The sequence below is a fragment of the Rattus rattus genome, chromosome 5 (genome assembly GCF_011064425.1).
Source record: "Rattus rattus isolate New Zealand chromosome 5, Rrattus_CSIRO_v1, whole genome shotgun sequence".
Lineage (NCBI taxonomy): Eukaryota > Metazoa > Chordata > Mammalia > Rodentia > Muridae > Rattus > Rattus rattus.
The window spans coordinates 39,909,382-39,928,282 of record NC_046158.1 but is presented as its reverse complement, the minus strand read 5'-3'; the positions used below and the strand labels follow the sequence as shown (position 1 = coordinate 39,928,282).

General features: G+C 41.4%; 1 protein-coding gene across 1 annotated transcript in view; it reads left to right on the top strand.

The window, feature by feature from the left end:
* Positions 1-18,901, top strand: part of Dpp4 (dipeptidyl peptidase 4) — an 82,034-nt gene extending 63,133 nt beyond the window's left edge. The window contains exons 21-26 of the mRNA XM_032903386.1: positions 1,005-1,059; positions 1,611-1,710; positions 4,359-4,423; positions 14,313-14,385; positions 14,654-14,727; positions 16,226-18,901. Coding sequence (XP_032759277.1) covers positions 1,005-1,059; positions 1,611-1,710; positions 4,359-4,423; positions 14,313-14,385; positions 14,654-14,727; positions 16,226-16,327 — 469 coding nt within the window. The 3' untranslated portion in view covers positions 16,328-18,901. The remainder of the gene's footprint in view (positions 1-1,004; positions 1,060-1,610; positions 1,711-4,358; positions 4,424-14,312; positions 14,386-14,653; positions 14,728-16,225) is intronic.

The following is an 18,901-nucleotide window of genomic DNA, read 5'->3' as shown; positions in this document are numbered from 1 at the left end:
CGTTGATGCTTACTACTGAGTACAGCAAAAGGAAACATTTTAATTTATTTTCGCTTTTCAGACAGGAAAAAGACCAGGAGTTACCTTGTGATAGCATGTTTACTTTGTAAAGGTGTGTCGCCCTGGGCAATCCTGATTCGAATCCTCTGTGTTTAAGGATATTGACAAGGAGAAAAGTTGAAAAGTACTTTCAATCTGTTCTGGTACCACTTGTCTCCGCAGCCTCGGACACGTATCACCAATTGAAAACAGCATCAGCTATCCATCAAAATGAAGACTTCCACACCTCCTATAACACCACAAAATTACACATTCTATTTGCTAGACTTCCTTAAGTAAAAAACAATTGGCTTTTGATTTAAGGATGAGATTAAAAATAGGAGCAAAAAACAAAATTCATATTTCTTTACCTGCATTTCAACTCCTGACACAGTTGGGTGGCAAAGATGTTTCTTAATCCATCAAAGAAAATATACTTTCATTTAATGGTGTTGAGCTTGCTAATCAACACCCAGTACAGGATGGGATTTAGACGTTTGTATTTAAATTCTCAGGTAAAAGTCCAGAGACAATTCTAAGCCTACTCAGATGTTCTCCATGCCCTTGTCTTTTTCTATTGCAGGGGGTAACCACTTTCAAACTGGAAAACATCTGGAGAGATTTAAATTCAGTTACGTAAAGAAAAGTGCATCTGGGCTGCAAATTTTTATATAAAGCTGTGAAAAAAACTGCCAGGATTTGTTTTCTGTGAATCATGCACACACACAGACACACACACACACACACACAGAATTTTTACGGACTCAACTCTTCTTCATGTAATTGTGATGCTCTGATGTTAGCATGGTGGACACTGCTCCTCCCAGGTGTTTTTTGACTATTGATCCCGTTGCTCTTAATTTGTAATAGAATGAAGGTGCTAAAAGGGGTTTTCACATCTGTGTGGCTAGCTTACTTTTCTATACACAGTGGAAAATTAATTTGCAAACTTCTATGTGTTTTAGGCAATTTTTAAAAATGGGATTTGTGGACAGCAAGCGAGTTGCAATCTGGGGCTGGGTGAGTAGCTCCCTTGACTCATGGATTTGTACGCACTCCTTAGCGAACGTAACAGAGCGGAGGTTAACTTATCTTTTGCATGTGAATCTTTAGAGACAAAAATCTTGTCTGTCAAGTCTTGGGCCTCCTCAATGTCTCCTGAGCTAGACATGTAACTGTGATAAGACAGAGAAGTCGGAGCAAGAGTTGGGGAGGAGGAAGGGGGAGGACAAAAAGAGAAAAGGAAGAAGGAAGAAAAACGAGATCTTATTAACCAGCAAAGGTTTTGTGCTTATTACTTTTATTTATTATTCTCTTTCATTGTTTCGTGGTCCCTAGGGTCCACTAATATCCCATGCTTGTTTCCTGATGTCTATGAAGTGGGACCAGGACTCTGAAAGTGTATACTTTAGATACTGGCCAATTAAAGCCAATTTAAGCCTCATATACCATGCTTTCTATCTCTAAAGAGGCACAGTATATAAAGATGTGAGAAATGTGGAAACCGCGACTCGCTCACCATATGTCCTTATTCCTTTACCTCCATAAAAATAACTGTTTCCATTCCCCAGTCATATGGAGGGTACGTAACCTCAATGGTCCTGGGATCGGGAAGTGGCGTGTTCAAGTGCGGAATAGCCGTGGCGCCCGTGTCACGGTGGGAGTACTATGGTATGTAACTATTGTTGTGTGCGGTGAACTATTAAGTGTTGACCTTAACATTCTAGTGAGAAAGCCATTCCTATTTTAGCTTTCTGTGTTTCTGTGGAAAATAATAGGCTGGTTTCTTTCTGTGGCTGTTTACAGAGACGTATACGACGTTCTGGTTTGTTCTGCTGTTTCACAAGCCCGAGTGCTAGTGTGTGTTACCTACACATTTAATTTCTCATCAACAAATCCTGTTTCCAGAATTTTAAAACAGTGCCAGCGCTACATTTCTCAAATAAATGTTTCTTTATCATTATTAGAATTTGATTTGGGGCTTCACATACTAATAGAGGAGAGGAAGTCTTTGCCTTTTTCCCTCTGAGTGAAGGTCAAATATTAGTTGGGCGTTAGAGGAGGAGAAGACAGGAACAGATGAGTTTCCAGGGATTTGCTTTCCCACTGTCTTTTAGCACTAGAATATCATCTCCATCGTGAGATAGACCGTACGGCGTCATTTTTCTGAGCTGACAATGCCCAGGACAAGACTAGGCAGAGCTGAACACTGAGGTTTAGGAAGGGGTGCAGTGTTTTCCTCACCTTCTCTGACCTCACTTAGGTTCCTTATGTAGTGGTGTAAGAACGGAATTGTTGATGAAGAATATGCTCGTTAATAGTTATACACTAATATATGGCAGCACCAATCCTGGGCAAACTCATCTTTGAAACTCTCTCCAAATCAAGAGAAGCCAATGTGCGAAGCCACCATCTTTCCCTTGAAAACTTGGCAGGCGCAGATACAATTTAATTTGCACACAATGGAGTTGTTTTTCCTGTGATACTTTTGTTTCTAATGAATTGTTTTGTTGGATGGTTTGTTTCTGGAGACCTCTGGTGGTCAATCAAATAATAAAATAGCCTTTGTGAGGTTGCAGACATGTGAGAGAAGCTCATTAAATGTACATGACCTAATACATAGTAACGAAAGAGAGCTTTGAATGAGTGGTTTTAAACAATTTTACTCAAAATCTAAAACAAAGAATATGTACGTGGTGTTTCAAGACATTGCTCTAAAATTCCACAACTACTGTAGCTATGAATATTTTTTAAATATATTTAAATTTTTTTTTCAGATTTTAATATACATGTAAATGTGGTTATTATAGATGTAAAAAGTGACATGTCCCGAGACAGGCACATTGCTGACTGTGGAATAGATGTTGGGAAAATTTTTTATATTCTCTCAAAGACTGTTTTCCCCTATTAAATATATAAGCAATATTATTTAATATTTGACTTTTTAAATTAAAATATACATAAAAAACTTATTATCTTTTATTTTAAGTGTCCTTTGAGATTCTCTATTTTTATAGGAGTGTTCTGTAGATACACGACATTATACACAGTCTGTATTCACTTTAAGCAATGTTCCTATTGCTCAGTTAGGAGGAGGGAGAGGGAGAAACAGAAGAGCAGACGCTCTTCAGCCTAGTTCCTAATCTAAGCCTCTGTCATTGCAAAGCCTTGCAGTGTTGGCTTTAAGCAAGAAAGGAATGTAAAGAATTCAAAGAATTAATGTCGAGATCCTTGTCCGATCCAGGGATGGTCAAGCATGGAGTCAATACACAAGTTTTAGGCTCATATACTGCGCTCTGGCCATTTAAGGAAGCAGCTTTTAAAACACCATATAAAGCAAAAGAAATCAGATTTCAGAAAGACAAATGTCACACATTTTCCTTCATACATGAAACCTAGAACTGACCTTAACAAAGGACCATAAGTATGACGTGAGAGTAGGAGGGGACTGTCTGGGAGCACCAAGGAGACAAAAATGTAAAATGGAGGGTCAGGACAGGCAGGCTGAGAGTAGGCAGGGCAGCTTGTACTTGAATGGGACATGTTTATCAAACTCACACTTTGTACAATGAATAAACACTAATAAGTTACAAAACAGCAACAAAGTTGCATCAGTGATGTTTTAGGGTAATCGATAATATAGGATTTCATTTTTTAAGAATCGAGTTAAGCTATGTTTAATTACCCAAAATAACTAAACCAATTGTGCAACCTGTTATTCCACCATATTTATATATAAAAGAGCTTATGTCAGTTCAGCAGACAGATATTAATGTAATCTGTTCGCAGTGCTCAAGTGTTACAGCACAAAACTTGAGACCTCCCCGTAAAGTGAGGGGAAACAAATGTTTAACTTGGATTATGATGAAGCAGCCATGTCAATATGGACTGTTAATTCTTTCTTGCAGTGGATCTCAACCTGCCCCAAAACTAAGGTTTAAGGAAGTCCCGTGCAATTGGTCATTGTTAGGTATTCCCAAAAGGAGATAGATGATCGTCACATGAGGGACCACAACAAGACGACAGAGGCACTAGACGGCTTTGATTGGGCGGGCCTCTCCGCTCGTCAATTGCTGGTTGTGTTTCAGGTTGTCTAGTTGTACGTCCACCGCCCTGACCCTGAGGGCTGAGTGTGGATGGGTCAGTGTGGCAGAGGATTCCTCAGTCTGACAGTGTGGTCTGGCCGTCGGCATCTCTAGCTGCATCAGCAGGGTTTGGCTGAAGTTCAGGCACAAGAAGACAGGAAAAGCGATGTAGTAGATGTAAGAAATGCTGTTATTGGAGGGGAGTTGAACCTCTTTTCTCTTTTCTTATCCCAGACTCAGTGTACACAGAGCGTTACATGGGTCTCCCAACTCCGGAGGACAACCTTGACCATTACAGGGTAAGAGCTGTGTCAATCTCATAATTGTGTAAAAGTGGCCCAGGAACTTCTTAATTGTATCTATTTTAGAAAAAAAATATATTATTTCCAACAAAATTCTTGTTAAAAAGAAGTAACACAGGTGGTTTAGAGATGCTCCAATAGTTTCCCTGCTATAGTTTGCATAATTACAGTCTTTATCATATGCTATATAGGTCACAATATGCATTCATTTGGAAATACAAAGCAACATCAGATAATTACTTTAATTATAAAAATTTCAGTTTAGAAAACATGTCAGATTCAACACATTCTTTCAGGACCTGGAAGATGCTTTAATCCTTCAGCAAGATATTAGAGTTTTTATGTTATTATAATAGTCGAAAGGTAAATGCTTGCCTATAATTTTCTTACTCTCAGCCAGCTATGTAGATTTTTTAACACGTGATTTGCATAAAGCAGGCGAGGTGGCAGGTGCATTTGAGGAGGACCCGGAAGAGCCCTGTCCGTGAATTACCAAATAGCTTTCAACTGTGGGAGAGGCAGTGGGCAGCTGGCTCTCCAGAGAAGCCGACACACTGAAAGCTGACCCGATTGTAGCTGTGCTCGCCATCGCTAGCATGGAGGCCACGGCTAAGCCAGAATACAATCTGCACCCTCCCGATGCAGCTGCATGAACCAGCACCACGTTGACATTTTCAAAACTTTCCTGGGTCTGTTGGCACTATTAGTTGAGGAAAAAAAAAACTTGTAAACTAAATTAAAGCTTTTCGATAACAAGTAAAAATCATCTCTGACATTTCCATTCTCCAACAATGTCCAAAAACCCTCCTCGGGAGAATGAATTAAAAAGAGAGAAAAACAGGAATAATGTCAACACGGAATTTTCTCTGTTGTGACTCTTAATACCTAGGCCTACGAGTAATATTCCTCTGAGCAGTATATATACATTTTTGTAAGATTCTGTCTTACTAAATGGAATCTGAAACTATCTGATCAAAACACAGTGAGTTCAAAGTTTTGACTTTGCAAGGTGTGTGTGTGTGTGTGTGTGTGTGTGTGTGTGTGTGTGTGTGTGTCTGTATGTGTAATTTTACTCTTACTTGCTACTTTCAACTAAATTAGCAAGCTTGTATTGCAGGGGGCATGATGTATTAGTACTCGAGTGTTTTTATATGTTTCTGAGACATGATAGAAAAGTAACAACCCACAAATTAAGAGGACACACAGGCATCTTTACCTACAAAGCAGTCTCATAATCAGGCTATTCCTGTTTCTGTCAGAGCTCTCCTCTGATGCTGCACACTCCCGTCCTCTCACTCTTTCTATTCCACATCCCATAATCTGCTGTAGGCATTGTCTCATTCATAACTGCAATCTCCTGGCAAATGACCTAGCTCCCCGTATAACAGTAACCCAATTTGTAAACTCTTGTGTTTTCCCACAATACAGTCCATTTCACACCTTGTTAGGACCTTAACACATACACACACATACACACACACACACACACACACACACGCACACACACAGACAGACACACACAGACACACACACATCACATACACACACACAGACAGAAAAACACACTCATACATAGACACACAGACACATGCACACATACATACTCAGACACACACAAAGACACACAGACACACATACACACATACAGAAACACACACATAGACACACACATATGTACACATACACAGACAAACAGACGTACACACACACACACACACACACACACACACACACACACACACACACAGTTTTAATACTACTTTCTTTTGTACCTGACCTGGTTTAGATGTCAGATTCTGTACTTTTGTAGCTGCCATTTCTGACATTGCTATGGGACCCTTATAACCTGGCTTGTGATCTGTCTCCGTTCCCATAATATTAGGAAGCTCCCACTGTCCTCTCTGAAGAGCTCTCTCTCTCTCTCTCTCCCTCCCTCTCTCTCAACACTGTTATTTTCCTCAAATGACTCTTAACTCTCATTTTATCTACCTTGAGTTAGTAATTACTCTGCACCAGATTGCCCACCCCCATACTGTTATTCAACATTTCACTCATTGGATGTCCTTCTGTAAAGCATCTTATCTTGCAACTTATCTTGACTTGATTATCTTTTTTTAAAAAAAAGGTTTTAAGGTAAATACTGTGATACAAATTGTACTTCTCCGTCACTTTTCTCATTTTGATGCTCGATATTTTTTTTTCTTAATTATCCAACCTGAAAGATAGTTTTCTTGGCTATGCCCAAGCATGGAAAACCCCTGTCAACGCAGAGATACACTGCCTAGTATTCCAAGGCCGCCTCTGGAGAATGGTGAAGGAGACCCCAAAGCCCAATCTGAAGAGCCGATGAGGCTAGAGGGGCAGACTCATGTCCAAACCCTAACAACAAAATTCGTCAGGACGCTCGCCTCACTTACTCAGAACACATCCCACCATTTCTGTTCTCTGAGCTGTCTCTCTAGAATGCTATAGGGCAGCAGTTGGAATCTGCCATTTCACGGTTCCTTTTCCAGCCTTTTCTATAGGCTCCTTTCTCTGACACCGATCCCCAAGCTCTACCCCCCACAGTGGTGGCCATTCTTGTCTCTCCCCTTAGGTGTTCCCTGTATGAGGTAGTCATGTAAATAGAAGTCACTTTCTCCTGCCAATGGCAACACACGCACACTGGGTGCACAAAGTCACTCTTTCTCTTCGCTGCACAGATGGCTCCCGAGGACTGTTTAATCCTTCCACGCCAGGAGTCGGGTTTTCTTGGCATGAAATCGATTGCTGGCAATGGACACATTAAAACTGCCAGTACCAGGGAGCTAAAGGTTCCCAATGTGTTACTCAGAGGAATTATCTGGGAGGGTGATAGCTAAGGTGGGCAGGGAAAGTGAGGTAAACGCATTAAGGGAATTGTCTCCACCTAGCTCTGCTCCCGTGGTTGCTTCCTCTGAGCATGGAGGACTGAATCTGTGTGGGGATCTGAATCTGAGTGGAGCACTGAATCTAAGTGCCTATTTTTGGTGCACAGCAGGCTTTAGAATAAAGCTGCCCTCCTTTGTTTTTTAAATGAGCCTGTGCTTTTGTCTCTGGCAAGAATATATTCAAACATTCTATTTTCCTCCAAGGCCCCAGCTGCCCCTCTGGACCGCCATCTCCTACTTCTTTTCTCTCCCAGGTTTGCATTCTCTCTCTCTCTCTCTCTCTCTCTCTCTCATCTCTCTCTCTCTCTCTCTCTCTCTCTCTCTCTCTCGTCCTGTCCTATCCCTTGATAAGACAGAGAGCTAATTCAACAGTTCCTGAAAGGTTTCTGTCACTCTGTGCACTTCCGTGGGTCGAGAAAATATTTTGAAAAAAAAAAAATTCCATTTAGTCAGGACTCTCTTAGCACATCCAGAGTTAGGAACGCACAAAATGTTCGGTTGTGCAATAAGTAAGCTTATATTCTTAGCTAAGAAGCCATTGACACATAGAACTATAGAGTTTGGAAGAGGATGTAATTTTTCAGTACAACCTGATGAGAGGATTCAATACCAGGGGATAAATGACCTAGACTTTAAAGGAATCCAAATCTCCAAGAGAACATACCTGTAAACTCAGGCCCTTTTACTACTGAGGAAAGGGGTGCCACCAGGTGAATCGCTAGTGTGTGCCATGCTTAAAGCTGGTCCGCCATTTGTGAAGTCGTACATCTGTATGGTTGACTCCCTAGCAGTGGGGATGTTATTTCCTATACTTTAAAAGCAGCTATGAAGATTTGGAGATCCTGAGGCACAGGCTTAGACCCACAGACCTTAAAATGACCCTTGCAGTGACCCCATAAGATTTTTTGAAAATCACCACCCACTATGGACAAATGACAGGGCAGAAACTCTTTTAAAGACTCCAGTGACCCCAAAGAGGAACCTTCTACCACGAGGACCTGGCCCCCAGAGAGGTGACAAGTGTGAGCTACTGAGCAGTGTAGTTCTGTAGACAGATCTTCTCTACGGGCAGGCTCCATGCATAACAGACAGAAGTGGCAACCGATTTAAGCAAAGACATGGGACAACTAAGGAGGCAACTCTGCAATCAGGAGCCCCAGCATGCAGCAGAGCAGCCACACCTCAAGGAGTGGGATCCTGACCAACGGATGCCCATCTGCAACCAGAACTTCAAGACACTAACACATAAGAGACTTGTGTGTCATTCACTTATCCAAAGTGTCTGGCATTTGATTTGTTCAAAAATTTATTCTTTACGGACAAGAAAGAAAGTAAAAACACTGGAGAAATAAATTTTTCAAATGGTAACAGTTCATGAACTTGAACATCACACAGTATCCAATCAGTATGGAAAAGACCGGAGACTTCCAAATTGTGACCATACGGCCTGGTAGTCTATGTCAGATGCCTGAAGGGAGTTCAGGGAAAAGGAGGAGCCAAAAATATAGGATTCTAACTCCCCGCCCCCACCCAGATGCACTCACCCATTCATTTATTGTGTTAGTATAACTAGATGGCACCCTCAGAACTTTAGAGGAATTATCAGTTTTAAGTCTCCCTGATTCCCACCATTTTATTGACAGGGAAACTGAGGCACTAAAATATCAAGCAACATATGGATGTCGAGGGTTTGGAAAGGAAGAAGACACTGTATGAGCCAGGAATGAAGGAGAAGGACAGAGGCACGGGGGTGGGGGGGAGATACAAGGAAGATCAGAGAGATTCCCAACAGGTTACAAGGAGGGGGAGGGAGCATCAGGGGAGAGAGACAGTGACAGAGAGAAGGGTTTTCTGGGGATCTCTGAGAGTGATCTATTGAACTGAGGGGTAGCTTTGGAAAGAGCAGACCAAATGGTGACCAACGGTTATGACAGGGCGTAGACTGGAGAAGGGATTGTCTTGTGAATAAGCAGAGAAGTAGGCGATGGAGGGCAGGCGGAGCGGGGCCCCAGTCCTGAGCCTTGCTGCCAAGAGGAGAGGGCAGCCTGGAACACACAGAAGGGCTGATTTAACTTGTAGAGGAGATTTATTTTGCATTTTGCTCAAAATTTGATAGGCTTTTGGCAAGTGTGTGAAACAGTCATGGGTTTGGCAGTCTTCTGCTAGCAGATTTGAAACGCTCAATCCTTAAGAACTGCTGCATCGTTAGGTTATGCAAAACAGGGTGCAATTTTGTAAATATGCCATCTTGCACTGATTTGACATTTGTTCTATTATCCCAGAATATGCCAAAGGGAGAGAGACCTTCAGATTTCAGCCAAACCTTAACTTGTTTGTGGAGTGCTGATAAAATGTTGACTGCTGTGTGATCTTTAAAGCAGCCAGTGTTGCCTGTGAGGCCTGAGGTAGAACCCCCTGTCTGGGGTGGATGGGAGCTCTTTCCTTGGCAGCTCATGAGTGCAGTTGTTGGGTAGATGTAAACAAGTGAAACATCTTATTTAGTGGGTTGGATTCAGTTTCTCTTAAATGTTTTCTGTGCCCTCTGCTTGGTATTAATGATGATTCTCCAAATGGCACCTTTTAATATTAATTCATGCAGCATCGATTTCAGAAGAATCCATAGAGTGAAGTGGTGAGCCCGAGGGTATAGCTTACTGAGTTGTTAAGCTGTTATCGCTGGGACCCAGGGATTGTTTGGTCCTCTATGGGAGCCTGCGGGTGGTAATGAGTAGTTTGACTGTAATATCAATTAACTATATAATATATTGGTCAGGAACCCGGGCTTTGGAGTTCAAAGAGTCTGCATTGAAAGTTTGCTTCCATTAGTTCTAGATGTTTGAACTTGAGGAGGTCACGTTCCTTCCCTGAACCTTAATTTCCTCCTCTACACAATGGGAGTAACCAGATACGCCTCTCAGAGTCACAGAAGTGATTAGAGGAGACCCCCACACCTGCCATGATGTAAGCTTCAAAAGCACGGCAGCTGCCATCATCCTTATCTTCAGGGAGCAAATTGTCCTTCTGGTTCGTGGATGGCACAAAGGGTAGCGTGAAAATTGTCACACCTCCTGTTTCTCACAGCATTTCCCTACTCTCATCAGCTCCTTCCTTTTATTTCAAAAAATACAAAGATCTATTTGTTGGAAGGTAGCTGAGGAACCAGCATGATCCAACAAGCAGCTACAGATGGTTCTTCTTGGGGATTGAAGGAAAAAGCTCCTCACAGAGATGCTGTGGAATCGGCATTGCCGCTGGACCAATCCTTTCTACTTCTCTCTGCCAGACTGTTGCTGGCAGCGGGGCTCTCCGGAAGTTTCTAGCCTCAGGAGAGTGCCAACTGCACCACCATTGCATCCTTGCCCATTTATCACTCCGAGCTTCCGTTTTTGTCATTGGTGATAGACTTATTCGGCTTGTAACTTAGTCATCCATTTCCTTTTTTCATTCCCGTTTCCATGGATAGGCAATGGGGGATCATCCAATTTGGGTGCGTGGATATAGTACAATTAATATCTTCCCGACCGCTAATCATATATTGGAGAAATGCATGCATCGCCTACATATGCTTGCATATTTCCTCCACAGCATGAAGTGTGCCATACAGCGGGCATTAGAGTCTTACCAGAGAAGCCCAGGACGCGTAGTCCAGTAATGAACCACACCCCGGCCGTTCCGGAGGCAAAGCGGCGTCTTTGCATTTGGGGATGAAGGGTTGTTTCGGGCACGGAGAGCTCCTAAGAGGGTGTGCTTTTGGCAGCTGCCTGTCTCTCTCACTGGAAAGTCCCCTGGGAGGCTTCTCCCAATGAGCAGGGAAACGTGCACTGAAATGGCACACTTATCTTGCAACTGCAGGGGAAGCTTTTGTTTTATTTTTCTCTTGCTGCATTAAAGTATTTGTCTTTCTTTCTTTGTAGTGTAATATTGTTAATGTAAAACAATTTGCATCATGACACTTTTATCACAGTTTTCGTCTTTTTCTCAGTATGTTGCGTTTCTCACCATGTCTAGTTCATCACAGCTACAGTGTGTACATCACAACATTTATCTTAGGCTCAGGGTTTTACTTGTTTATAAAAATTGTCTTCTTTCAGCCTGTATTCACTCCATTTAAGAAAAAAAGGCAGCCAGAAACTGTTTTGGTCCAAACTCCAGTAGTTATCACATTCCTTGCTAACTGTCCTGTGTCTTTATATGTCTCCTCACCATTACTCTGTGTTTCAATGACATTTCTCCATCTCATGGCTCTGGGAAGTGGTTGGAGCAGCTTTCCTGCTCGTGCTGCCAAGCAAGGCAGGCCCACGGGACTGCTAGAGGTGAGGCGAGGTGACACAGTTGCATATCTGGGTCAGGTCTGGGTGTTAAAGTCGATTATCGTCTGTGAGTAAAGGGTGGGATTGAACTCGTGAATAAACATGGTGGCAGAAAGTCAGCATGGGCTGGGTGCCTGAACTGGTAGAGGAGACCACCGGGAAGGGCCGTGAAAGGGGCTTGGCCCTGTAGCTCCGAATGAGCCTTGAGTCTGACCTCCCGACTCCAGCCTTGTCTAGTGGATAGCAACGCCCTTTAAGGAGAGTTTGATTTGAGAATCTCCTGTTGGAGAACAGAGAATAATGTTTTGTGCTATCACCTGGTGATGGGAAAGACACCCTTCCCAACCTTCAGGGTTGTTCAGACCAATCTCATATCCAATTATTTCTCCCTGAGAAGGCAACACAGCGCAGAATCCAGAGGATCCACCATTATAACGTAATAGTTCCCGGACAGTTAATTAAAATTTTACTTCACAGGGTTCCTTTGCTGGAAGACAATCATAAGCCCTTTGGACTTTTAGAAGAGATGACAGAGAAACAGAAAGTAAGGGAGGTTTCCCCAGACTTGGTCCAGTTTTGACATAGCCTAGAGATGGGTGGCAGATACTTACTTCCGGAATCTGTCTCTTCATACATAGAGCAGGGTTGGCATAGACCTATTCACACCGGTGTGTGAACTTGATTCACTTCCATGACTCCTTCAAGATGGTCAGTTAGCACAGTGACAGGCACAGAGGAAATGCTCAAGGAACGGTACCTAGGATTACAACTGCTGTGGTATAGCACTTGGAAGTGGGCATAATGACTTACTAAATCACAGAATGAGAATATTTTATTCTGCCTACTCTATTTCCACTTAACGATGCAAAAGTAGGGTCGATTACAGTAGATAATGCTGAATAAGTGCACCTGCTCATTTAGTTGAGAATTATTTAGCTCTGTATTAGATGCTATAATAAAAGTATTATTATTTAAGGATAATAAATTAGAAGCAAGTCGCTTTTCTTATGGACTATTTAGTTGGATATAAATGAATTTTATTTGACCAGATGGAAAAAATGAGTGGGTATCCCACTAACGGTGGCAGCATTGTGATGGAGGGGGTCATGCTTGCAAACATGCTGTCTGCACGGAATCACACATAAGTACATATATGTGGGACATCCCATCGAATGGAAAGGTTTTCTAAAGTTAAATTAAAGAACAACTTTTAATGAGTTAAAGTTTATGAATAAAGTCTCAATTTGGGCCAGAAATTGAATATGATGGAGTTGATTAAGAAATAGTCTGCTTAAACAGGATAGGTCATACCTTGAGCTAACCAGTTCAGGATGATCTTAGGAGTCTTGGTGGATGGAAACTTTTGGGTCACTGTACCGACTTTTGTAGAAAGTATGTCACTTTCCTGAAGCACTCTATCACAGAGGTTTCAGTCAGCCTCAACACTTTAAACAGTACTTCCACTGTGTCTCTTGACTCCTAAATTCAATTATTCTTAGTTCCGTTTTGTAGAAACCAGGACATAGAGAGTGCTGCATGTATGTCCCCAGTTGCAACGCTCAGTAGTGTTGAAACTAAAAACTAGACTTGAACATGTAACTGTAACCCCCATACGTTGGTGGCCAGACCACCGGGACTCCCAGTAAAAATATTAGGTTTGCCATTAGCACTGTAGATGGGATGTCGCTGAAACGCAGACCAGCATGGTGAGCAGGTTGGCAGCTGCGGAGTCGGTGGAGATGTCACTGTCTCTTCCTACCTGACCCACTCCAGGACAAGCAAAGCGGACTCCAGCTTCCCAGGATCTATCTGGCATTTTTCCTTCATCTCAACATTGTAACTGGTGCTAAATTGAAATAATCTGACCTATGCTTTTAAAGATCCTTTTTCCATCCGAGACCTCTGACCCTTACTGTGGAAGCCCCTAGACGACTCAGACCAAATTAGACCTTCTGACCCTTCATCCTGTCTCCCTGGCTGGCTTAGGAATTACATTTAACGGAAGTATTTTTCTCCAGTATTCAAAATGAGGAAGTATCAAACACCCTCCGATTTCCTGAGGCCATCCTTGATCTCTTTCACCCTTTCCCCTCCAATATGTTACATTTGCTTAGGTTTTAAACATCTGTTTACAGAGAGGTAATGTTTGCTTTTCATTCGGAACCTAGCAATGTGGACCAAAGTTCACATGACATATTGCAGAGTATGTTTAGTTGCAAATGCTATGAACAGGCTCTTTGAAATGTAGCATGTATGGCACCATGTGACACATGGTTGCTATGGCAATACACTTTTTGGCTGAACTACAGCAGAAGCCCATGGAACATACATTGCTAATATGAGACTCTGCCCTGCGATAACGCATAGGACACAGCAATCTGTGATTTGGGACTGAAGGGGTTTTGCATGTGTCCTAGGGGACAGGTGCCCTCTTCCTACATGTGCAGGGAAGATGTGGCATTCTTCCTTTCCAGTCCCGTCTCCCAGGCACAGGGCATGCTGTGCATTCTGCCATGCATGGAGACAGCATTTGCTTGAATATCGGTTTGCTATATTTTGTATCAAAGGGGGCCCCAGCTGAAAACATTTTATTTTGTAAACTGAAGTGAAAAATCAGTTATGGCAGATCCTTTTTTGAATAATGACATTCTTTTTTCCCAATTTCAGAACTCAACAGTCATGAGCAGAGCTGAAAATTTTAAGCAAGTTGAGTACCTCCTTATTCACGGTACAGCAGATGGTGAGTTTCAGTTAATTAGACTTTTTAGCATCACAGACAGGTTTGCAGTTTCACTACTGACAAAACAAAAGCATGAGGGGCAAGACTGTTACATTTACTTCAATAAAACAGTGTTGCTTTCCACAACTCACTTGTCTTGGGCTAAATGGGATGCCGAGTCTTAGAACTTCAGTCACTTTCTTCGTGTGCCTTCCCCCTTTGGTGTCTGAAAACTCCAGAGGCTATTAGCTACTTGTTTATGGCTGCTTGTTTGCTGTCTTTCCCACAGATAATGTTCACTTTCAGCAGTCAGCTCAGATCTCCAAAGCCCTGGTGGATGCTGGCGTGGATTTCCAAGCAATGGTACACTGAGACTTTGTTCGGGGGAGGTGGGGGACAAAGTATCTGGTGGGTCTAGTTTCTTCTTTGGGGGTTACTTTTTCCCAAGGAAGTCTCAGAAGAGAGGAAGAAAAGAGAGGCCCCTTTTCATTCCACTGTGAAGTTGGAGACGTGATATCCTTGAGTCATACACAGAGTAAATATTAGACAGTTTGAGGTTGAGAAACACAGTATTACATATCCTGGGAGTGTCAAAACACCATTCTTCGATCCCTGTGATGGTTCAGTCTTTCCCTGTTTTGATTCAAAAGTAATCACTTATTCTGTAAATGTGTGGCAGAGTAATTCTAAAGTGAAACCAGCATGATAATAGCTGAAATGTAAAATTCATTCTGTTATTATGATTACTAGCCACCCTAACAACAGTGGGATATTAATAATCAGCATGCTTCAGTTCTTGCAGTTGCTACATTATCTTTTGTTGAACAACTGCAGGCAGCAAACAATTAGGCTTGTTCATAAAGTCAGGAATGGCTGGGGCTGGTTTTGCCTGTACAGAAGGAGGTTTGGGGTACTTAGATTAACTCATCTTCTTCATTGGAGTTCTTCATCAGACTAAAAAGAATACATTATTGTTTTTATACATTCTTGCCTTGCACTAATAATACAATAGTATAAAACGCAACTTTCTTAACTGCTTTGGCTAGAAAATATCCCCCCAACTCCCACCCCCACACACTTCTGACACATAATTTGTTGTGTGCTCGGTTTCAATAATGCCCACTATCCAGGAGTAGGTTTTCTATTTTGTACTGAGAAAACTTGCCATCTCTTTTGGGCCAGGTTCTCAGAAGAGGTTGAGGCTTGTTTTTTTCAGTGTTTAAAGCAAAGTCAGATATACTTGAGGCATGATTAAAATTAACATGTCTCAGGGATATGTACCTGCCTGACATAAATGTCAGGTAAGTGGAGGTTTTAATTCCCAGGGTAAAATTGAAGTGTTGGTAAATAAGACACTTGACTTTTAACTTCACTTACGTTACAGTTATAAAATTTAATATTAAAATTAATTTTTATATCCATAGATGTTTATATTAGAAAATTTTCCTTAAAGTCTGTTTATTTTAATACATACTAAAGTGTAGAGAGATTTGATGCTTGCCAGCCTTAATAAAATAGTATGCCTGCTGGTGTAAACCTTCCCATTCAGAGTGTAGTTTTTAAGTGACCTTTGAGTCACGTTTAAAGGTTGATTTGGGTACTTTAATTAGGATATACCTATGTTTAAAGTCTAATGCGCTAAATCCAAATGCATAGTAGATTTTCTCATAAAAAGAGGACCAAAGACTTCTTCAGGACTGAACAGGTCTTGAAAGCTATGGGGAAGAACTAGACACCCTGCTTGATCTCACTTTAGTTTATAAATAATTCCCATTTTTATACCATGCCAGAGTTCATTTGACTTTTTCCTTTGTAAAGACAGGTGACCTCCTAATTCTGACCTCGTTCTCTCCCTCTCCAGTGGTACACGGACGAAGACCATGGGATCGCCAGCAGCACAGCTCACCAGCACATCTATTCCCACATGAGCCATTTCCTCCAGCAGTGCTTCTCCTTACGCTAGCATGGCAAGGCTCTCCGCAGCTTACTCAAGAGCACACGTGTCCTCATTATCTCAAAACTGCACTGTTAAGACGACGATCTTAATAATGTCACCTCGAGAAATTCCAGCCTACTTCCCAGTTTTATACGTGCAATCCTAACTAAGGATGCCTGTCTTCAGAACAGATTATTACCTTACAGCAATTTGGATTTTCCCCTCTGTTTTGTTTATCATTTAAAACCATTTCCACATCAGCTGCTGAAACAACAAATATAAATTATTTTTGCAAGAGCTATGCATAGATTTCCTGAGCAGAATTTCAATTTTTCCCCCTCACTAGGCTGGTCCAAATCTTGTTCCCTTATTTAAGGGGGTGGCAAGATGTGGGTAATGATGTCATTAGGCCAGCAACAAGAGAAGCGGGAACAGAGAATATGGCTAGAAACCCAGGTCCAAGCATACAAACCCAACCAGGCTACTGTCAGCTCGCCTCGAGAAGAGCTGCTCACTGCCAGACTGGCACGGTTTTCTGAGAAAGACTATTCAAACAGTCTCAGGAAATCATATATGCAAAGCACTGACTTCTAAGTAAAACCACAGCAGTTGAATAGACTCCAAAGAAACGCAAGGGACGCTGCCAGCAATGTAAGGGCCCCAGGTGCCAGTTATGGCTATAGGTGCTACATAAACACAGCAAGGGTGATGGGAAAGCATTGTAAATGTGCTTTTAAAAAATTACCAATGTCTCCTAGTGAGAAGAGGCAGCTTGGAACATAGCGACTTGCCCTGTTAAAAGTTGAAAATATTTGTGTCACAAATTCTAACATGAAGGAATACTTGCGTCAGTTGTTCTTACTTCCTTTCTTTGAGCATTTTCATTAAAGTATTTTAACTTCATTATCTTTCTAATGGAAAACTGTATGAGAATGTTTTGTGTTATTATTTCTATTCTACACACTGGAATGTTGCCTGGCCATTTAGCAAATATGCTTCCATTTTTTTTCCAAAGGTAATGGGTTATATCTTGAATCAAACTTAAACTGCATTGACATATGGACACATTTGTTCAAAGGTTCTTGTTTAACTTGTTCGAAATCCAAGGCTGTCTTGTAAACATGGAAAGAGTTCAACTTTTTAAAAAAAATTAGATACATAAAACTGTTTAAAGTTAAATGATTCATAAGAGTTTATTTAATACCCCCAGAAATTTCTATCTCACATTTATCACATAGCTTTGGAGAAATCAATCAACAATAACTTGGTCATTTACATACTATGGAACTCATAATATTATTTAACTTAGGGGAGCATGTGAGGTTCGAGGCACGAGATGGAATACTATTAGCAGAGTAGACATGTTTTTCCAGGGTCTTGTTTTTTGTTTTTGTTTCTGGTCTCTTCCTGTTTGGGTGGAGGGTAATATAATAGATAACATACATAATAGAATATACTCTGATACCTGACTTAGCCATGTTTTGACAACTTGGAAAATACTATGCTTTGATTCAATTATTTATAACACAGCTGAAAATTTAAAATGGACTCCACACATTTAAATGCAGTTTCAGGCCAATTTTCTAGGTGCAATTACCACAGACAGGTGAGCTACAGCATAAATTCCAAACATGGCAGAAATGGAAGCTACCTATAAATATAAACGAGGTTAGATATTGATGAGCCTGATGCCATTTCCCGGGCACTCCACTTGTTCCCCTCACCTTAAGGAACTCTCAAGTCCTGCTCTTCCACTGCAAGCACAGCTGGTCCTTAAATCTACAGGCCTCTGGCTACAGTCCTAATTTTGAACACAGTTCTGTGTTCAGCAGCAGCCATCTGCAAAGTTCTAGATCAAGGAATAAAGGTAACACATGTTCCTGACAGTGTAAAAACATAAATGCGAATTAAATAGAAATTATCCCTTCTGAATTCATTAATCTAAGGCCCGTTATATAATAATCAAGGTTTTTATTAATAAATCTTATATGATATATCATATGTTGATAGAATAGCCAAACCATGAATTCTTTTTGTTCCTTTCATTTCTAAATAGGTTGTTCCTAGAGCCTGAATTAATAAAAAGAACACAGCACACATTTTTCAGGCGATGAGGGTTTCACATGGTGATAATGTGAATAAATTCAGTTTTTATTTTGACTCTCAAAGGACAAGTTTTACTGTTCGGTAAGAGTTGTAAATTAGATTAAAACCCTGATGCATAAGTTGTAAACAAACTTAATTTAAGAGCAAGTTTGAAAAGCACAAGAGCTAATAACGCCACTGAGGCATATAGACAAGTCTCTTCTGGGCATATGCAGCTCCCGGAAGCGCATGGGTCAAGCTACCTCCTCAGAGCACACCAGCACCAGGGGCGCATGCGCTAAACGAAGAGAGCCCCTCCCACCCCCCATGCTTCATGATCCATGTTGACTTCAGTCTGTGCCATTCTGGGCATCATAGTTCTCCTTCAGATTATTAGCAGTTCCACCTCCTGGCACATACTGCTTTTGCTCTAAGTTGGAGTGAGAGTACTGGTTTATAAGATTACTGGATTTGTACAATATTTAAGATTCAATAAATTCTAAGTGAAAAAACATA